Below are 23419 nucleotides of genomic sequence, written 5' to 3'. Positions count from 1 at the left end.
AGACTGGACAGTGAGATATGTCACATACTGTACAGTGTCATTGTAATGGGGTACTGTATTTATGTGTATAGCAGCCATGACTAGACATCTGCACCCGGAGCCACCGAGTGCAAAGATGCTCCGAGTGAATCTGCTGCTGCCGCTGCTGCTCTCATCCTCAGTTCTGCCGCGCGCAGGGCCACGCCTCCCCCTCTCCTCCGCCCGCCCTGATTGGCTACAACACATCCTAATAATGACTTCATTCAGCCCCCTCCTGTCATCTCTCTGTGAATGAAGAGTCAGCCAGCGATCCCTTGTGCAAGTGGAGAGAAAGCGGAGAGGGGGGCGCAGCACAGAGCTCCGATTTACGGGATTATTTGCGCCTCGTCTGGTGGCCGGGACCTGGGATCTGTACCCGTAGAGGCTGGACATACTGATCCCGTAAATGCACCATCCACAAGGGGCGTCCATAGGACTGCTGTGTACAGGGGCACTTGTTGGGGTGCAGGAGGTCACGGTGCTCTTTTCTCCTTATCCAGGGACCCACCAAGGCAGCCAAGACGCCTCGTGCAGTGCTCCGAGTGAAAAATGGGGCGTCCAAGCTCCCGAAACCCCCTTCAGACCCGGGAAGCGCCCCCGGCGGCATGTTCATGGAGAGGTCACAGAGCCGGATCAGTCTGTCCGCATCGTTCGAGGCTCTGGCCATCTACTTCCCCTGTATGAACTCATTCGATGAAGAAGATGGGGGTAAGGAGCAGGCATTGTTAGTTTTATAGCACTGCATTCAGATGTTCCCCTTCTCTCATAGCGGTTGTGTGTGCCTTGTCATCATGGTATGGTCCAGCCAGGTTGGACCATACCAAAATGGCAATTGTAAGTGGCAGTGATCTGTCTCTGGATTGCCTTCCAGGAGACAGGTTTATAACATGATTAAGCAGTTGTTGTGACGAGTTACAGTTTCTAATGCAAACATAATCACAGATTATATGTACAGGCAGCAAAAGGCAGATCTTGGGTTCTAGGTTAGAAGATTCCAGCTTACTAGGGAAGTATGAGGATAATATGATTAATTGCCATTGAAGTGCTGTTAGTGTGCCAAATCTAATGGGAGGAATGGGTGCTAATTGTTGCTGGAGGGAAACTTTGGCCTTTGAAATAACACACAAGAACATCCCCATCGTTCCAATTTCATTTTTTCTACAATTTGTATCGCTTTGTTTTAACAATGCTCACAGTGACTCATTCACCCTCATTACTAGTTGAGTCAAAAGTGATTTATTGCTAAATGTTATTTTTTTGGAGTCTTGTACAGTGGTCGTTTTCTTTTTCATACATTATATATGTGAGAATTATGTTCCATTTGAACCCACTGGTGATGAAAATGAATGCTGATTAAAATCATACCTGCCCTTGCTTTATCAGAACAATAGCAGTGCGTTTATCAAGACATTTCAGGGCTTTGCTGTTGTACTTAATGAACATTCCCATGCTCCATTATATTGCACTGAAGTTAAATCGACACAAAGCAAGGGCTAGTCATGTGTGCACAGGTTCTTTTTCTTACTTTATTGTTTGAGCAACCAACATCAAAGCACATGCAGGATCAGTTCTTACAATGAATGTCTGCCTGTGCTTTTTCCTTTTTCTAAAATGCATACTTTCCAATGTACAGAGGAAGTATCCGTATTTATCAATAAGCGATAAAGGTATCATTTAAAACTGGATACACTGTTGCTAGATCTGTTGAAATAGATAATTTAGTAACAGAAGAAACACTGTAACATATACAATATCGGAACTAATTTCTAATGTGCCATGTACATACAGTATCATATGGGTTCTGTACTAAATAGAGACTAGGGAAATCTATCGGGGACCTTGAACACTAGTAGTCCTGCTTACTAACCTTTCTCTGGCTCTCCTAGGGACATATTTATTGCAGTTAATAAATTTAATGCAGATGTGAAAAATTATTTTCACCCAAGCTCACAAACCAAAAATGTATATTTTAGCTGGAATTCAGCATTGAGCTGTTGCCATAGCCAATCCCATCAAAGAGCTGGAAGCAGGGCGATACAGTATCATTCTGTTTCAGGGTTCGGCATTGGCACTTCTTCAGCGAATGCATATCCTTAGGCCAGTGCATATGAGTCAGTGGGGGTCGATGGAGAGGGATCTCAGAAAGATCCATAATATAGGAGCCCATAGGCTGCTATACGCTAGCTCTTTCTTCTGTAAACCAGGTTATTAAAATTGGAAAGTATGAACCTGAGTAGACCATTTTTACACATGAACCTTAGTAGACCATTTGTCACATAAGTGAATGTTAAAGTGTTGGAAGGTATACAATTATTTTTGCAATTATTATACATACATCATGATGGGAATTGTTATATGGAACATAGTGTGCTTTTAATGTATAAAAAAGTGCACATTCAATGGAAGCAATGTTTGTTAACTCTTTCTGAATGTTTATGTAAATATATATATATTTCATAAAGAGCCCTTAATCTAATTTAAATGCAACAATATAATACAATGTTTAAAGAAGCCTTTAAAACAATGCAATCATTTTTGAATAATCAATGCTAACCATTAACCACAGAAATTATTTCTTATATGTCAATTGGCAAAATGTAAATTTGCATTAAGGCGCTCAGAATTTGTTTCAAGCCTCCAATCTAATTAACATATTTTTTTTTATATAATTTAATCTATATATGAATACATTTTCTGATCAATTTAAGAATTCAAGTTCTTGCATACACATTTTTTGTGCTGGCTATATAGGTTCTTATTATTATTAGCAGTGGTGTAATAATTTTATAGCTTTGTGGAAAAAGTGTATCATAGGGAGCTAGTGTTTCGAAAGGGTCAGTGTCATCAGTAATAGGCCTAAAGGACACATCAATAATTAACCAAATTTTATGTATCAGAATGTCAGATATGTAAAATAAAGGCTTATATGTAGGATGTACTGTAAGAAAAACATGTATACAACTTAATCATCATTAACATAACCTCATCATTTATTTATCATCAGAAACTGAATTGGTTATGTGTTACTGACTTGGTATATAGGATAAATAGCCATTGGGAATTGTTGTGCCCTCAGGGGTCCAGATCTTGTATCATTACAGCCCCAGCAGACTAACCTCTGTCACTAATTATAGGAAAACCAGTTCCAATTTTAATTAGTAATTACAATGCCTGTATGTGTAAGAGGAAATGCCGATAGCTAGTGGTTAAATGATGTACTAGTAATGTATTGCGAACAGAAATGGATAGCATTTCTCTGTAGGTATTCCATGTGTATGAGAAAACAATATAGCATACTGACTTTGCCAAAGGAGTTGCGCAAAGAAGTGGACACACATTTAAAGGTCTCTGTATAAGGGAGTACACAGTAAGCAGTGCCTCACACTGGCATTGCTACACAATGGCTATTGGCTGTGGAATTGTATCAGCTGTAGGGTGAACATATGTAATTTATAGAGAGAACGCTTCCCTGTTGAGTACAGAAAGTCTCTGTAACTGAATTTCTAGAACATGGCACCAAATCTCTATTGTGTTGCTGTTACTATATCTCTGGCTTGGCCTTCGTGTTTGACAATTGTTATTAAAAAAAAATATATACACTCAATCAACCTTCTGCACTAAGTGTTAGAAAGGGTTAATATGCCCTGACATTTCAGATTGTTTTCAAGCAGGTAATATTTTTTCACATATTTAAATATATTTGATGCTGATTAGTATATAATATTGGTTATGTATTAACATACTGTAGGTGCACAGAACAGCAACTAATAGCACCCATCTATAATCTGACAATGGGACGTTAGACTATTGAAAGCAAGTGTATGATTGTTTTTTGCATTCATTGTAAGTGGTCATAGGCACTACGTGCCTGAATTATGTTGTAAGAAAAGCAAAAAGAAAAAACACATAGAGGTTATTCAGACCTGATTGCAAAGCACATTTTTTCTCAGATGGACAAAACAATTTTGCATTGCAGGTGGGGCAAATGTAACATGTTCAGAGTGAGTTTGAGTTGGGTGAGTTATTTTTTTTTCTGTGCAGGGTAAATACTGGCTGCTTTATTTGTACACGCCAATTTATAATTACATTTGAACACACCTCATCCAAATATAAATCTCTCTGCAAATTTGCCACACCTGCTGTTCAACATGGTTTTGCCCATTTGCTAAAAAATGTGCTTGCTGCGCTCTGCACACTAATATGTTCCCACTCTATGCCCACTTGGATAGTAAAGTATGAAAAACCACCTTTTTTGATAAAAAAATGTGAAAAACTCATAAGCTTGTGTCAACCTTTTGTCAGTGTCGGACTTGGGTATGTCGACCATTTCAAGGTGTCTACCATTAGCGACTGTCCACTTAGTGACTGTCGACCTAGACATTGTCTACCCAGTGGCAGCATACCACTTATAGGGGTTTATTCTAGTTCATTCTTTCTGACAAAATTCTTCTTAGATGGACAAAACCATGTGAACTGCAGGGGGGGCAGATGTAAAATGTGCAGAGAGAATTAGATTTGGGTGACTTATTTTGTTTCTGTGCAGGGAAAATACTGACTGCATGATTTTACACTGCAATATAGATCTCACTTTAAAGAAAAACCCCACCCAAATCTAATTCTCTCTGCACAAGTTACATCTGCCCCACCCGCAGTGCACATGGTTTTGTCCATCTAAGAAGGATTTTGTCAGAAAGAATGAACTAGAATAACCCCCATAGTGCAGCATGTTTTGCCCAGTATTTTTGATTTACTTATATCCCTTTCAGACTAGCAGAAATATTCTGTTGTGTATGAATTTGCATCAACCCAGGAGTTTTGTAGTCTGAAAGGGTCAAACAGCCTGTTATTCATATCTGGGTAGTTACCAGAGTTGAACACGGGTCTAACCTGGGTCACGGTCAGTGTTCCCTCTAAGCTGTGCGCACGTGCGCGCGCACACACCTCGATGAGTGTGCGCACAGACATTACAACTGAGCGCACAAAGCAGCAGTGGTCCTTTTTGCAGTTGTGGACTCAATTAATGTGTGTTTCACCCATTAACTACATTGTGTACTCTATTTTGAATGTTTAAATGTTTAATATCATTTTGAAGTAAAGTTAACACAAATGCTGAACGTCATTTTCCAGTTATATATACGTGACGCACAAAAATGTAAATTTCATTCCAAAGTTGCACAGCCAAAATCTTTAGCCGCACACAGCCTTCGTAAAATTAGAGGGAACATTGGTCACGGTGCAATGTGAACAGGTAACCTAGGTTCATGCGACCCGGCCCGGGACCTGTTCACAGTATAGGAAGAGCCAGCATTTGGAGATAATCTCATTGGAAGTGCACCTGTGTGCAGTGATGTCACTGACCCGGCAATAAACTGGGTCCTCCCGCCAGTTTGAAAATGGTCTCTGCCAGGTCGTACACGGGTTGGACCTGTGTACAAAGTGCTGACTGCTTGTACAAAATCACGGGTGCGACTTGGCTTCTGTAATCTGAAAGGGGTATTACACACATGAATCAGTCCCAATGTGCAGTATTACTTCACAGATTTGTCCCTCATCATGAATTCCATGGAATACAGGGATCATTATTACATGCTACTGTATGGATCAGAATTTGTTACTCAGATTTTATTTGTCTGTGCTGTCAATTCTGATTCAGAGAACTGTATATGCAATGCTAGCCTCTCTAGCTAGCTCCCTCCCTGCAGAATCTGTATCCCACACCATGGCCCTTATTCTGAATCGTGCGGTACGGCCCGCGTGCGGCCGTACCGCCGATGTTTTCAGTCTGCACATGCGCAGAGGTCAATCTGCGCATGTGCAGCCCAATTCGCCGCAGACGTAGTTCGTCCGCCGCAAAGGGGGCGTATAGGGGCGTGAGGGGCTTCATACCCTCATTTCCCTATGCATACGCCCCGCGTTTCATGGGCGTTCCCATGCAAACGCGGGGCGTATGCATGCTAATGAGGGTATGACGCCAGTGATGGGGGCGGGAAGCTGACGTCGCCGGATGTCAGCTCTCAGCCCCCATACAAGCTATCACACGGACGATTGTCCGTGTGGTCTCAGCTTGCGGGACCTGGTGGGGCGTGCGGCCCTGCCTTCGATGGTCGCCGACCATCGAATGCAGGGGGCAGCTCCCACCATGGTGGAGGCGTACGCCCCACCATTTTCTTGCGGATCGCCAGCCGTCCGTGTACGGACGGCCGTGGCGATCCGTATCGTGGGCGGGGATTGGTTTGTGCGGCCGGAGCACCGTGTGCGGCTCCGGCCGCACAGATCTGAATAAGGGCCCATGTTATTGACACAACATACGGTCAACATGATTTAAAAAAATATTTTAAACTTTTTCATACTTTACCATGTGTACCTTGTCCAAAGTATGGTGAATGAAGCGATCCATATGAGGGGAAGTGGTGCACTCATTTATTGACCATGTGATGAAACCTACAAATGACACAAGAAACATATAAAAAACCCAAGTCGTCCTTTTCACGCATCAACCATTCCCAAGCCGACCTTATGCTTGTATCACCCTTTTGTCTGTCGACCTTGTGCATTTCAACCATTTGGGGTAACGCTAGACACTGTCGTCCTTTATGCTGTTGACCTTCTATACCATATCCGCAGAATAACCCCAGGCCTTTGCTGATACACAAAGTCATGTTGTGAGCATATATCAGTCTTGTGATAAAAGAGGTATAGAGGGTAGAAAGTGATCAGAGATTGGCATTTCTAATCTCCATTACTGCTTTGTAAGCAGAATGTGTCCCCCATATTATTATCTCATAACACTGTTGTGACAAGTTCATACACCACATATTACAGGTTAATCAATACTCCAGCATCTAATCTCAGTAGGCTGTGCTGATGCTTCCTTTGCAGAATTCTAATAATATATGATATAAGGAGGAGGGCTTCAAGAAAGCCACAAGAGAACCACTGTTACCCTCTACTCCACTTGAGTACAAGACATACAGCTTTACTGCTTTAAAAAACATTGATTGTTCTGTGCACATAATTTTAAATAATCATTAAGGTTAACGTCTGCTTAAATCCATATTGTCAGCAGTGGGAATTTATTTTAATTTCCTTATATATCTATCTTTCTATATAGTATATTTGAAGGAGGGCACTTACCATTTCGCAGATAAAAACTTACAGCTTTATTGAACCGTTAAAATATTGAACTCGGTCAACGTTTCGGTCTGCATTTCAGACCTTTTTCTAGACATCAGGCCATATACAAATGAGATCCTACTCCAACAGAGACCATCTCGGTGTTTTTATCTGTGAAATGGCGAGTGACCTCTTTCAAATATACTATTTTGTGGTCTTGTGCCTTGGAGTGAGCACAATCTGGATGAACATTTGTGTGCGGATCTCCCCTCTATATCTTTCTATAAATATGTGTGTGTGTGTGACAAAATAACTACTAATATACCGTCATCCTAAGTTAAATACTATTGACTGTTTTACACAGTCCTGTGAAAGTGGGCTGAGCACTGAACAAGGCAGCATGGGGATACGGTCGAATGGTTGACAGTCATTAGGTCGACACCATTGGGTCAACATACAGGAAGGTCGACAGGGGTCTAGGTCGACAAGGAACTAGGTCGACATGGGTTTAGGTTGACAGATGTGTTAGGTCAACATGGGTTAGGTCGACAGTCAAAAGGTCGACGTGGTTTTTTTGACTGTTTTTTGAGCCGCCATGTGCCGCCAGGCAGTGTTTCATGCCCTACCATCCACTAGGGCGTGATGGGAGAATAAAAAAGTGTGCCCGAAGCATTGCGAGCGCAGCAAAGGGGATGTGGTACACTTAAAATTGTCATCTGTGTCCACATTCGGGTCAAAAAGAAGTAAAAAAACCCATTTCGACCTTTTGACTGTTGACTTATCCTATGTCGACCTAACGCATGTTTTGACCTAATCCCATGTCAACCTAGACCCCTGTTGACCTTGACCCATGTCAACCTTCCTGTATGTTGACCCAATGGTGTCGACCTAAGGACTTTCAACCAACTTATGGTTGACCAAACAATCCCATTCCGCAGCATGTTATGGCACCTTTTATTTCCTTATAGCACAAAAATGTCACTTTTTTATGTGATACGGGTTTCCACAACTATTGACATGCTGCACCTTCCACAGACCTCCTGTACAGACATTCATACACACAGTATATTTAGTTTGTACCAATGTTTCATGTTGCCTTCTGCCAGCATTGCCTCATCCCTGTGCAACAAGCCCAGAGCAGGAAGGCCGGTATGCCAAATACCAAGGCCAATGAATAGTCCTAGTCCTGCTACCTGACAAACACAGAGGAATAACATAAAACTACAGTCTGGTATATCTAGTATATAACGTACATTCCCCTGTGAAACACGTTCCAGTTAATAGATCTACAGTGTCTAGAAAGATACTTTTGGGGTCTACCTCAAAAGTTCGACAGGATCAAAAGTTTGACAGGGTCAAAATGTTGAAATGAAAAAAGTGCCGACATGAGTTTTTAATTTAAGAAAAAAAACTGGCTTGTTCTTACTTCTCCAGCCATATTTGGGGGTCCATGTTGCCATTTGTTGCCATTGATACCAAACAACAGTGAAAAACTTATGTCGCCATTTTTATATGTCTACATTTTTATGTCTAAATTTTTGACCCTGCAGAAACTTACTTATGTCAACCTTTGTACTCTGTCAACCTATTGCATGTCGATCTTTTGAGGTAGACCTATTGACAATCTCGACACTGTCCAGATTGTCCGTGAAACACATAACATTTCAGATAATGGCTGCGAATTCGCAGCATTGTGAGTCCCCCAGACGCTGCTCGCTGAATGCCGGTACACCCCCCCCTTGCACGACGCGTACATTCACACAGGTGGCAAATGGATGTTTAACATAAACATCTATTCGCAGGCTGTGAGGAACACCCCCATCATTTGATGGCCGCCATCCATCGAATGATGTGGAAGGTGCACACATATCTAATGTTACTCTCAGGTATCCTTAGATATACGTGCACATTCGCCAGGAAGGGGGAGGGCAGCTGACATTCAATTATGTCAGCTGCCCGCCCCCGGCACCCACGTCACGGTCCAATTACCATGGGAATGCCCAGCAATTTCATGAGAAACGCTGGGCTTTCCCATGGGCGCGACTATATGCCGCCGCCCCAGTCCGCAGTGTTGGGTGCTTGCGCCCGGTGAACACCCTGTTCTCTGTAGTCGCATGCACCCTATGTCTGCACATGGGGGAAAGCATGGGGGATGCGAATAAATTGAATAACTCCATTATTGTCCCTTTCAGCTTACTCCACTTTTTTTTATTTGATATAAATGAAGAAAAGATGAACACAATTATTATCTCTCACACTGTTCTTGCCTGTTTCAGCTACAGAATAGTAATATCAGCAAAAATTCCTGTTCATGTGGCAGATAAGCCGCCTTCCTGCAGGTATTCCTTCTCTGAGAGCTTATCACACAAGATCTCAGTTAATTACATAGCGTCTGAATATTTGAGCAAACAATAAAAGCTAATCTGAATATCATGTAATGAGATGAATGTAAAACATAAATGAATATGCAATGGCTCATTAGTGATCATTTGCATACATGCTAGTAGAACTTCATCTGATATACAGGGCTGCCTTGATGTTAGTATGCATCCGCCAGCATACACACAAGTATGATGCAGATTCCAAACCCACATCTATAATACTTGCTTTACTGGCTGTTAGCCGGCTTAGCTTACTACATTCTACTATACATACTGTATATACCTTACTCCTTCAAGAATGTTAAGATACTGGGCTTAGTTTAGGCTCACTTCCCCCTCTCACTGCAGTCTGGCCATCCACAAATAGTAACCAGTACCTTAAGAGGTTGACACTTAAATGACAACCAATGTGGTCCTCCAGAATATATTTCCGCAGCTACGTAAAAAGAGGATGTCATTTCCTCGGAGGTGGTGTTTCTTCATTGGAGGGTGTGGCTTTGCATCCTGACCCAACCCCGATGCAGGCTAACTGCACGAAAAACTGGCATTGCATTCAGTTAGGGCCTACCACTGAATCAGGCCCTTTGGGTCTGCCCTGTTAGAGAAGACCTCTCTACTATCATAAGATCCTGCTGCAAAGGAATGAAATAAAGAATGATTGACAAATTTAATTTGTATACTCAATCCAGTAATTTTATGCATACTATTCAGCAGAGTAAAATACATTGACATATCACATCAAATATTGACTTTGCTTTTTTTTTTATAAGCGCTCTGGTGCTGTCTTAAATACACTGAAAGGCAGCCTGTTAAGAAGAAATGCCAAAAAAATATAGCAGTAGGAAAAGAGGTTAGAAAAACCTAGTACGTTTGTAATTTTGTACTGGTGTTGGGAAAGTCTGGCATATCAGCTGTATTTCATTATTATACTGAAAACTGAATATTCAATTTTGTGTCGGATATTCTAATTACAATCATGTCCTGAAGTTCAGCATTCAACTATATGCTGGTCCCTGACTGTCTCTCTGCTCCCCCCAGGATACTTGTCTTCGGTAGTCAACACCCCACTTGCCTCTTAAACTACAGTATCTCATTAGCGGGAATGTGGAGTGTCGGGAATTATGTGTGAGTTATATATATAAATATGCCCCCACCAGTGGAAAAATTGCCCACTTTTTACCCGTGGTGTTTATTGATGTATAACATGTACAACTGTACTCATTGGTATATGTAACTGGTGATGTATACAGCTCTCCAGTTGATGAGAGTAGCGGTGCAGGGATGCTGGAATATCTTTATATGCAGGTCTTCTGGAGCTAATCATGGAGACTTGTGTCTCCACAATTATTACATTACAGCAGTGTTTTTCAACCACTGTGCCCTGGCACACTAGTGTGCCTTTAGCTGTTCTCACGTGCATAGGCGAATCTAGGGGGTGGTCCGGAGGGGCACAGGACCACCCATTAGCCCATTTTGTAGCTGAGGGATGGGGCTTTCCAACAAGTGTCTCTAGCCCCCTGGGAACCGGAGATACGGCCAGGCAAAGCTGGAACGTTTTCCCTATAGGATAGCATGGGACCCGCTAATTCCGACCCCCACCCAGTTCAACGGCTGCCAGTTCCCCCTTAGGCATCGCTGAAGCTCGAGACTAATCTCAGTCGAACCCAAATCGCTGGGCCTTCAATCTGATACCAGGCTGGATCAATATGGGTTAATTGGTTCCAGGGATATTGAGGTTAAACCGTTTTTTTTTTTTTTTTTCATTTCTTAAATGTAATTTCTTGACTGTTTATGTTATTTGAGGGCAGATTTCTCTGGAACCAAACAGCCCAGTTTCACGGGACCAAAATCATTCAAAGCCCACTCAAAAGTTCTTCAATATGATACTGGTCTCATGTAAATGGGTCAGTTGGTTCCGAAGATATAGCTGGTTGGTTAAAGGGGGGAAGGGAGAGGGGATTGGTTGTCTCTCCCCCTCACACCAGAAAATGCAGGGACTAGGCTGGTGTATAAGGGGTCAGCCTGGGAATGTCCCTGCATGATCCTGGGACCATATTCCCGGGTAAATCCCTGCATTTTCTGTTGTGAAAGGGGTATTATTTCAAACAGCCGTGACCTGCAGTGCTCTGAATACAGCCGAGCAGCCCCCTGCTCTCTGCCCAGCTGTCAATGACTGACACCCCTGCAGCTTCCGCTCCAATTCTTCTTCCCGCTTTCACCTCAGCCCGCCCCCCCCCCCCCCTTAATCATGTGGTGCCGGCGCTCGGCGTGCTCCCCCGACGTCACGCATAACAATATTTAAAATGTCCACTCGGCTAGAGGGGACACCAGGAGGGGAGTAGGAGCGTGCTCTGCGCTACGCTCTGCTCCTCTCCCCATGGAAGCAGCTGCACCGCTCTCCATCTCTCCATGCAGCAGCAGCGAAGGCTCATATAAAAATTTACAGTAAGTGGCACTTTTGGGGGAATTGCTTAAGGGATGCTACAAGTGGCAGTATGTGGGGGCATTACGTATAATGTGTGGCTTAATGTGTAAGGGGCTTTACGGTGTGCAGCATCATGTGTAAGCGGCATTATGTGTGCAGCATCATGTGTAAGGGGCATTATGTGTGCAGCATCATGTGCAAGGGACATTATGTGTGCAGCATCATGTGTAATGGGTACTATGGTGCGCGGCATCATGTGTAATGGGTACTATGGTGTGCGGCATCATGTGTAATGGGTACTATGGTGTGTGGCATCATGTGTAATGGTTACTATGGTGCCATCAAGCAAGAACCCCCTAGCAATGAGCACGTAGGTAAGCAGCACTTATGTGGCAAATATGTAATGGGCATTACGGTTTGTTATATAGTATGTAATGGGCATCATGATGTGAGGCACAATGTGTAATGGGCATTATGGGGTGTGGCCTTATGTGTAATTGGCATTACGGCGTGTGGCTTTATGTGTAATGGGTATTACGTAGTTTGCTAAAATGTGTAATGGGCATTAATGTGTATGGTCTAAAGTGTAATACCACACCCCTTTTTGTGATGCCACGCCTCCTTCCCATGAGGCCACGCCCCCTTTTGACGTGCGGCTACGCCGCGCAAAGGTCCCCCTGCTATAATGTCTAGATCTGGGACCATCCATTACCATCATTCTAGATTCGCCTATGGGGACCAGTGAGATTGTTTTTTATATGGGGGCCAATAGGTTTATTTCCTTCCTATGGGGACCAATGTGTTTTGCCCTGTGGGGATCTCATGGTGTGCCTTGGCAATTTTAAAATCGTATTTAGTGTGCATCAGATATCAGAGCGCTCACCTATGATGACCTGTTTTTTTTTTGTTATAAGGGGTGTGTGCAAGTATACTTGCTAATTCTACTGACTATTCCACATACTGCCAAATATTTTGGACTTCTCCTGCATCCCAAGAGGGTAGACAGCTCCTGAGATCCCACCCATGCTAAATTTGACATTGGCGAAAATCATATGCATTGTAAAAGGGGATGCTGGATCTAAAACATGGGTCTTCAAACTGTGGCCCTCCAGATGTTGTGAAACTACAAATCCCAGCATGCCTTGCCACAGTTTTAATACTCCCTTATAGCAAAACTGTGGCAAGGCATGCTGGGATTTGTAGTTTTACAACATCTGGAGGGCCACAGTTTGAAGACCCATGATCTAGGATGACATGATTCCAGCAGCACGCTCCCCACATCTCTAACCAGTTTGCCCCCTGTAGCATTTCCCCAGAGTTTAAATATAAAAGTTGAGTTTGTGTATAGGGGCGGGATGTATCAACATACACCTCCGCCCTTCGCACGGCAGCCGCCGCGATGCTACCGCATATGTACTAACATATGCGGCCAGCATCGGGCTGCGGTAACGGAGACCCCCGCGATACCTGTGATGTTGGATGCGGGGGTCTCCGTCACCTCCCGGCGGCTGCCAGCGTCCCCCTGTGTCTCCTCCTCCCCCCTGAAGCCGGATGTCCTGCCGGCTGTGACACCAGGGGGAGGAGATGATCACAGGAGGACGGGAGGGGGTGGGCGCGCAGACGTCGGATGGCGAAAGAAGCCCATAGGCTTCTATAGGGTATCGCCACCCAGAGGGTGGCGATACCCTGCCTAGCGAAAACGCTACGGACGGGTATTGATACATAGGAAAATGCAGTAAAACGTGTGTTTTACCGCATTTTTCCGTTAGTACATCCCGCCCTAAGAGAGGGAGCAGCTGTGTAAGCATTCAGGGCATTTAGCCCAAGGGTGCTCCAGGCCACATTTAGGTACATAGGGCCTGATTCACAGCTGGATGCAATACTTATGCTTCCACATTTGAGTGACACTGTATATGCATCCTGATTCCAAGGATGTTTCAGCAATGATTTGAATGCAGAGAGAGTGACAGTGAGCATTTTTGGTAGGTAACAGGGGGAGGTTAGTGAAACACAGGTGTGTTTTGGGGGGTTGTGGCAATCCACCTGGGTTCTGATGGACAGGTTACTAAAGTGACTGTTGCATGTTTAATAGTGAGTCTATTAGTGAGTCTGTGTACACAAGTTTCAGATTAGAGAAGCCAATGGTGGTAGACTCGGTACAAGCTCCAGTGACGGTGGCATTAGCATCTCCATACTGCTGCACACAAAGACACAGTCACAACAGGTTTAGCGCCCACCTCTGGATCAGGCCCATAGGCACGTATATAGATAGTGAGATTGAAAGACTACAGAGTTCAAGTTCAGGCCTTTTACACATTTTGTATTGGTTGATCTGGAGGAAAGCCAACATAACTTCCTGAAAGGAGGTATGGGGATTCTCTCCCATGCAGGCCAATCAGATTCAGTTACTGAATCAATCACCCCAAATTGCTTAACAGCTCACTATAACTATATGTGCCATTCTTTGTAAGAAAAGTATCCAATCATTGAATCAAGTTCTTTAACATCACTGTTAAACATGGATAATGACACCCAATACTGTACCCTATCTCCTATATATTTGGCTACATCTGTCACTCAAAGTGGGTGTCTGTGTCTATAACGCTCTGTTCCTGGACTTTCCTCTTCATCTGTGCTGAACACCTTTCTGAGAAATTAACCTGTTTAAAACAGGTGATGGCAATCATACATTAAGGGGAAGTCTAGAAACAGAGCATTGTGTCCCTCCTGGAGAGGGTCATGTTGGGAGGTATGTGACAGAGAACCAGCCCAGTGAGCCCACAGACAGTGCCAGACACCCACTGCCTTCCCATGTTGCCCAGCACTGCTACTCCACAGCCACCAGGTGAGCGCCCCCCTCCCGCGATTTGCGGCAAAACCTCCCCCCCCGCGCCCCCCCCCCTCCCGCGATTCGCCGCAAAAACACCCGCTCCCCCGAGACCCCCCTACCGCGATTCGCAGCAAAAACACCCCCGCAACCCCCCCTCCCGCGATTCGTTGCAAAAAGAACCCCCCACGACCCCTCCCGCAATTAGCGGCATAACCACCACCCCGCGACCCCCCCTCCCGCGAATCGCGGCAAACCCTCCCCCGTGACCCCCCCCGATTCGCGGGAAAAACACCCCCACCGCGACCTCCCTCCCGCGATTCGCGGCAAAAAGAACCCCCCCGCGACCCCCCCTTGCATGATTGGCGGCACCCCCCCTGCGACCCCCCTCCCGCGATTCGCGGCACCCCCCCCCCTAAATTCGCAGCAGCCCCAGGATTAAATGGCACATGCAAAACACTGACATGGCTATGGTCGACAATGAAAAAGGTTGACATGAGTTTTTGAAGATTTATTTTTAATTTTTTCATATTCATTGTCATGTGTCGACATGGACACCAATGAAGTGGCACACTTATGTCAACATTTACATGTGTTGACCTTTCTGTGTTGATTTTTTCTTGTGGCGATTCGCGTCACACCCCCCCGCAACCCCCCCTCCCGCGATTCGCGGCACCCCCCGTGACCCCCCACCTCCCGCAATTCGCGGCAACCCCCCACCGGAACCCCTGTGAACCCCGCCCTCCCGCGATTCGCGGCACCCACCCCCGCGACCCCCCTCCCGCAATTCGCGGCACCCCCCCGTGATTCGCGGCAGCTCCAGAATTAAATTGCACATGGAAAACACTGACATGGCTATGGTCGACAATGAAAAAGGTTGACATGAGTTTTTGAAGTTTTTTTGTCATTTTTTGAACATTTTCATATTCATTCTCATGTGTCGACATGGACACCAATGAAGTGCCACACTTATGTCAACATTTACATGTGTTGACCTTTCTGTGTTGATTTTTTTCTTGTGGCGATTCGCGTCACACCCCCCGCAACCCCCCCTCCGGCGATTCGCGGCACCCAGGCACCCCCCCGCGACCTTCCCCCCTCCCGCAATTCGCGGCAACCCCCCCACCGGAACCCCCATGAACCCCGCTCTCCCGCGATTCGCGGCACCCACCCCCCGCAACCGCCCCCCTCCCGCAAATCGCGGCACCCCCCGCGATTCGCGGCAGCCCCAGGATTAAATGGCACATGGAAAACACTGACATGGCTATGGTCGACAATGAAAAAGGTTGACATGAGTTTTTGAAGTTTTTTTTTTCATTTTTTGAATATTTTCATATTCATTCTCATGTGTCGACATGGACACCAATGAAGTGCCACACTTATATCAACATTTACATGTGTTGACCTTTCTGTGTTGATATTTTCTTGTGGCGATTCGCGTCACACCCCCCCACCCCCCCCGCAACCCCCACTCCCGCGATTCACGGCACACACACACCCCCCCGCGATTCTCGGCACCCCACCCCGTGACCCCCCCTCCCGTGATTCACGGCACACCCCCCGCGACCCCCCCTACCATGATTCGCCGCAACCCCCGCCCCCGTAACCCCCCTCCCGCGATTTGCGGCAACCCACCCCGCGACCCCCCTCCCGCGATTCTCTGCAATCCCTCCCCTCCCGCGATTCGCAGCATCCACCCCCCCACAACCCCCCCTCCTGCAATTCGCGGCACCCTCCGCGACCCCCCTCCCGCGATTCGCGGACACCTAAGTTGCAATACAGGGCATCTTTCATACAATTCTAACCATATTTCTCATATACAAACGTTCACAAATTAAGGGGGCGCAGCCCCTTACGACGGTGTGAAGAGCGGGACTAGAGTTTGTTTATTTATTAGGGCAGTCCACCCCAAAATGACAGCTTTGTGTGCAATTATCTTTTTAGAGACACAACAGATGGAATGTCTAAGCACACGTAGGGTAATAGCCCTGAAGAGTGAAAAAGTGTAGAGAGATAAAGTACCAGCCTATCAGCTCCTTTCATTTTATAGGCTGTGTTTGAAAAATGACAGGAGCTGATTGGTGACTCTCTCTCCTTTATCACTTTCCAAGGCCTTGTACATTTGCGATAAGTGGTAAATAACAGACACTACTGCGTGCTGTAATGTTAATAACATAAACTACTGTAGGGTCCGGTGTTACATGTATAAGGGGCTCTACTGTGTGGTTTAATGTGTATAAGGGGTCCTACTGTCTGGTTTAATGTGTAAAAGGGACACTACTGTGTGGCTTAATGTGAATTGGTACTATTTTGTGGCCACACCCCTTCTCATTCAAGGTACTGTTTTTTACATTTGGGCTCTTATTCAAGTTAACTCGCTCTTGTGAGAATTCGCATGGTGGACCAATGTTTTGCGTATGTGCAGCATTTCTGCGCATGTACATACACTGGGAGCATGCAAACTTGGTGCTAAATCTGTTCGCTGAGTGCACGCACCCTGCCTTTGGAGTAGCGGCCTCCATCTCCCCACAGAGATCGGATCAGCTGCGAGGGAAACCATTTGATGGTAAGTGATTGCAATTGGTTTGGGTGCATGGCAGCAAACGTATTTGCAGCCTGTACAGGGGCGGGGGGAGACTGTGCCGTGGTGGGGTTTACCTGATCGCTGGGTTCCAAACATTTGCAGTGCAGCAATCAGATCTGACCCTAGGCCCCCCCTTATTGGATAGCTATTATCCCATGTTCTGCCATGTTTTATATTGTAAGTCTATTTAATTATTGTTTTTATTTTATCAGCAATGTTTCTGCTTATGTATTTGTAAAATGCTGCATAATTATTGTGTTGGCTTATAGATAAAGGATAATATATAGATATTTTAGACAATAGCAATGGTTAATGGGACCTGGGGTTAAGATTGAGAATGGCACAATACTTACAGAATAATTAAAATCCAATAGTGCATCCAAAGAAGTGACTGTGTCCTTAGGCAGCAGCAGTGAGATGAATGAACAGTAGGTCTAATTTCAGTGACATCACTTCCTCCTAATTAGATTTAGTGCTACTACAATAAAAATACTTCAATTATGAATTAATTTGTGTATTATTTAACTACTTAGAAATATAGAAAATATAAAGACTATAAAAGTAAGATTTTTTTTTATATTTGCTAGATATATTGTCAAATCTAAATCATACTTGCCGACTTTTCAGCCAGCTCTGGTAGGCAGGGGGGCGGGTCCACATCCGGGAGTGAAAAGAGGCGGTTCAGGGCGTGGCCACACAGATGCTGCCCTGTTGGGGGGCGTGTCTACAGCGTCGCATCATTTTAGCCCCGCCCCTGCTGTGCAATGCCAGTATTTCAGGCATTGCACGGCGGGGGCGGGGCTAAAATGCCGCAATCGCCGCATTTTACCGGTGGACCCCCCCGCCGAGGGACACATCGGGGCAGCTGGGGGGGGGGGATATGCGGTAGGATTGCCACCCTTTCCGGGGGGCCGGGAGGGGGACCCGATTTCCGGGACCCTCCCGGCCATTCCGGGAAGGTAGGCAACCCTGATCTAAATCTGCACATGTTATATCAGCCCTACCTGCAGTAGAGCAGGGTTTTGCCATAGTCCATTTTGGTGCCATGCATTTCCCAGGTAAACAATGGACATTCAAAACAATGTGTGTAATGGTTTAGCGCTGTGTAAGTGGTATATGGGAAAACTTCAGACGAGTTTATTGCATCGAAATTCCAGCACGTATAAACTTAATCATAAATGTATAAATATGCAAATAATAAATACTAGGTGATTCATCGCGCCCTACGGGCGCTCTTCACACCTTCGTAAGGGGCTGCGCCCCCTTAATTTGTGAACGTTTGTATATGAGAAATATGGTTAGAATTGTATGAAAGATGCCCTGTATTGCAACTTAGGTGTCCGCGAATCGCGGGAGGGGGGTCGCGGAGGGTGCCGCGAATTGCAGGAGGGGGGGTTGTGGGGGGGTGGATGCTGCGAATCGCGGGAGGGGAGGGATTGCAGAGAATCGCGGGAGGGGGGTCGCGGGGTGGGTTGCCGCAAATCGCGGGAGGGGGGTTACGGGGGCGGGGGTTGCGGCGAATCATGGTAGGGGGGGTCGCGGGGGGTGTGCCGTGAATCACAGGAGGGGGGGTCACGGGGTGGGGTGCCGAGAATCGCGGGGGGGTGTGTGTGTGCCGTGAATCGCGGGAGTGGGGGTTGCGGGGGGGGTGGGGGGGTGTGACGCGAATCGCCACAAGAAAAAATCAACACAGAAAGGTCAACACATGTAAATATTGACATAAGTGTGGCACTTCATTGGTGTCCATGTCGACACATGAGAATGAATATGAAAATATTCAAAAAATGAAAAAAAAAACTTCAAAAACTCATGTCAACCTTTTTCATTGTCGACCATAGCCATGTCAGTGTTTTCCATGTGCCATTTAATCCTGGGGCTGCCGCGAATCGCGGGGGGTGCCGCGATTTGCGGGAGGGGGGCGGTTGCGGGGGGTGGGTGCCGCGAATCGCGGGAGAGCGGGGTTCATGGGGGTTCCGGTGGGGGGGTTGCCGCGAATTGCGGGAGGGGGGAAGGTCGCGGGGGGGTGCCGGGGTGCCGCGAATCGCCGGAGGGGGGGTTGCGGGGGGTGTGACGCGAATCGCCACAAGAAAAAAATCAACACAGAAAGGTCAACACATGTAAATGTTGACATAAGTGTGGCACTTCATTGGTGTCCATGTCGACACATGAGAATGAATATGAAAATGTTCAAAAAATGACAAAAAAACTTCAAAAACTCATGTCAACCTTTTTCATTGTCGACCATAGCCATGTCAGTGTTTTCCATGTGCAATTTAATTCTGGAGCTGCCGCGAATCACGGGGGGGTGCCGCGAATTGCGGGAGGGGGGTCGCGGGGGTGGGTGCCGCGAATCGCGGGAGGGCGGGGTTCACAGGGGTTCCGGTGGGGGGTTGCCGCGAATTGCGGGAGGTGGGGGGTCACGGGGGGTGCCGCGAATCGCGGGAGGGGGGGTTGCGGGGGGGTGTGACGCGAATCGCCACAAGAAAAAATCAACACAGAAAGGTCAACACATGTAAATGTTGACATAAGTGTGCCACTTCATTGGTGTCCATGTCGACACATGACAATGAATATGAAAAAATTAAAAATAAATCTTCAAAAACTCATGTCAACCTTTTTCATTGTCGACCATAGCCATGTCAGTGTTTTGCATGTGCCATTTAATCCTGGGGCTGCTGCGAATTTAGGGGGGGGGGTGCCGCGAATCGCGGGAGGGGGGGTGCCGCCAATCGTGCAAGGGGGGGTCGCGGGGGGGTTCTTTTTGCCGCGAATCGCGGGAGGGAGGTCGCGGTGGGGGTGTTTTTCCCGCGAATCGGGGGGGGTCACGGGGGAGGGTTTGCCGCGATTCGCGGGAGGGGGGGTCGCGGGGTGGTGGTTATGCCGCGAATTGCGGGAGGGGTCGTGGGGGGGTTCTTTTTGCAACGAATCGCGGGAGGGGGGGTCGCGGGGGTGTTTTTGCTGCGAATCGCGGTAGGGGGGGTCTCGGGGGAGCGGGTGTTTTTGCGGCGAATCGCGGGAGGGGGGGGGCGCGGGGGGGGAGGTTTTGCCGCAAATCGCGGGAGGGGGGCGCTCACCTGGTGGCTGTGGAGTAGCAGTGCTGGGCAACATGGGAAGGCAGTGGGTGTCTGGCACTGTCTGTGGGCTCACTGGGCTGGTTCTCTGTCACATACCTCCCAACATGACCTCTCCAGGAGGGACACAATGCTCTGTTTCTAGACTTCCCCTTAATGTATGATTGCCATCACCTGTTTTAAACAGGTTAATTTCTCAGAAAGGTGTTCAGCACAGATGAAGGCAATCACACATTAAGAGGAAAGTCCAGGAACAGAGCGTTATAGACACAGACACCCACTTTGAGTGACAGATGTAGCCAAATATATAGGAGATAAACAAATGATCAATAAGGATAAACAACAATTCAATGTAGTATTATCAATTTATACACCTATATGATACCTACTGTATAGTCTACATCAGAAAAGTAGGCTGATTTTTAGCAGACCTGTGTAAAACAAGGCTTAAGGCCCCCCATACACTAGTCTGATTCAGACGGATCGGGTTGAGAAATCGCCCCAAAACGGATGTGTTTGACATACAATATGATCCGATGCGTAGTCCCTTGTGCATCGGATGGGATCCGGAGGTCCAACTTACAACTTGGACCCCCCACCCAGCGGCGGGGAACGGGGTCGCATGCAATACATTGCATGTGTAAGGAACGCATGCTATGTATCGCATGCAAACCTGCTGCCAGGGGAAGGTCCCGGGTGGCTCAAGGAGGGTCTGATGGCCATACACTGCTGCGGGACATTGCAGTAGTGTATGGCATGCTTCACCCCTGCAGCTGTAGGGACATAAGTACCAAAGAGTGTCATATATTGTTAGGTGATCTTTATTCTTGGGCTTTGTTGGGACACCAAAATAACCAGTGGTGGTTTCAGAAGGGCATGGGTCATAGGGTTGGCAGTAATAAAATCACCAATCTATAGGTTGACCTCTACTGGTCAAAAGGCCATAGGTCAACACCAAAAAAAAGGTAGACACACCTTAGGTGGACATGGTGAAAAGGTCTACACAAGCAGTAGGTCTAATATCAGCAGCACTCCTCCATAGTGAATGGCACTGCTGTAGTATGTTCTGTGTAGATTTACTAGCAACATGCTAGATGACTCGTCTTACCAGTGAGCAAACAGATAGGTTGAAAGACAAGTAAAAGGGGAAGTTGCGCATTGTAGGAAGCAGACATTGCAGACACAGGGTGAGATAATGATTACTGTACTCACCAGTGCAGAAGAAAGAGTGGGGGGCAAGTGGTTGTAAGGCTGTGATACACCTGAAAGTTAGTTAGGTGTTGAGCTAATAGCCAGCATGCACAACTGGTCCAGGTGAAAAATCCATGATTACATGGGGGGTCCATTGCTCATTTTATCTGAATCCACTGTCATTATTTTCCCCTACATACTGCTGCTGATTTATTGGCAGACTGTCTGAAACTGAGTGCATGATCATCAGCCTGGCCATAAGGGTCCAAGCCCACTTTTCAGCTGGACCTTTTACATGTGCACCACCTTTATTTCCATTGCAAAGGACAGCTCTCCCCATAAGAGCTGTCCATTGTCATTTTCTTCAAGCATACAGTGTTATTAAATACCGTTATGCTTGTGATCAGGGAGGCTAAATACAAATATTTCAAATATATTTTTAATTGAAAATTGTTTTATTAAATGAGTAAAAAAAAATTCCATTGATTGCTTCTATACACTTTACCGCCACCCCCATACCTTGCTAGTGGAGCACTTTGTGGGGTTGAGAGTTTGTGGGCTAAAAACTGTCACAGTTCAAAGTGAAAGTAAAAATGGTCACAGCTCAAAGTGAAAGTACATTGCAGAAGCCGTCATTTTAACTAGTGGTAAATGAACCTAACAGTGTTTAATAGATAAAGAAAAATTTCTGGGGGATTTTTGCAGAAAGTTTGCATTGTCATGTTAAGCTGGTGATGTGATGCATTGTGCTAGCCAAAGTCTGTCTCTCTGTCCAAATATTCTCAGAAAATCGATTTTCTGAGCACTTCTTGCTAACACTTTTTGAAAGTGTTTTCTAATGTGCATATGTCTGTGAAAGCATACTGTATGTCTACTGGTTGTATAAAGATCCAATCTAAAAATCGAAATTTATGTTGAAATGTAAATAAAAAGGTAAATTTTCACTGATCTTTATCACACAGGTAACAATACATTTTAAACAATTGTTATTTTCCAATGATTAAGCACATGCATGTCTTCTTGCTGTATTCAATATTTTCAGCCAACCTTGTTATTTTCTATTTAAAATGAGAATACTAGTCACTAGTCACACTGTACTATAGTAGTATGTCCAATTGCTGTAGGAAGAAAACAGAAATTGACTTACAGTAACTAAAGTTGAAAGATACACATCTATTACAATAATGAGTATCAATATTGTGTACCTAGGCAGCCAGATAAGAAAGAATAGTCTGTCACATGAAGACCATCATTATGCCAGCGGAGGGCATGTAGAAACTGTGTGTTTACTAATGGCATCAGTTCCCTCAAAATAAACCATAAAGGATATTGTTTTGTGATGATAATTACTGTTGACATGTCCTATTTATGTATTTGTTTATTAACAGTTTATTATATAGCGCATACACATTCCGCAGCACTTTACAGAGTATAGTTGAACATTCACATAAGTCCCTGCCCCATTGGAGCTCACAATCTATGTTCTCTACCACATGTACACGCACACACAGACATTCTAGGGTTAATTTTTTTTGTTGCTGGGAGCCAATTAACCTACCAGTATATTTTGGGATTGTGGAGGAAACCGGAGTACCCGGAGGAAATCCACGCAAGTACGGGGAGAATATACAAACTCCGCACAGTTAGAGTCATGGTGGGAATTGAACTCATGACCTCAGCACTGTGCAGGGCCGTTCTAGACTATTTGGTGCCCAGGGCAAAGTTCTAAATTGCGACCCCCCCCCCATGAAAGGGGTGTGGCCTCTTAGAAAGGGGTGTGTACTTTGGAAGGGGGTGTGGCTTTGCTGA

At 45.7% G+C, this 23419-nt stretch overlaps 1 protein-coding gene across 1 annotated transcript in view; it reads left to right on the top strand.

Annotated features, from left to right (window-relative positions):
• Positions 1-248: 248 nt before the first annotated feature.
• Positions 249-23419, top strand: part of RIMS4 (regulating synaptic membrane exocytosis 4) — a 163311-nt gene continuing 140140 nt past the window's right edge. Inside the window, exon 1 of the mRNA XM_083147044.1 lies at positions 249-726. Within this exon, the coding sequence (XP_083003170.1) occupies positions 624-726 (103 nt within the window). The 5' untranslated portion in view covers positions 249-623. The remainder of the gene's footprint in view (positions 727-23419) is intronic.

This window comes from Crinia signifera, chromosome 6, assembly GCF_055691185.1.
Source record: "Crinia signifera chromosome 6, ASM5569118v1, whole genome shotgun sequence".
Taxonomy (NCBI): Eukaryota; Metazoa; Chordata; class Amphibia; order Anura; family Myobatrachidae; genus Crinia; species Crinia signifera.
This window is presented reverse-complemented; position numbering and strand designations above follow the sequence as displayed.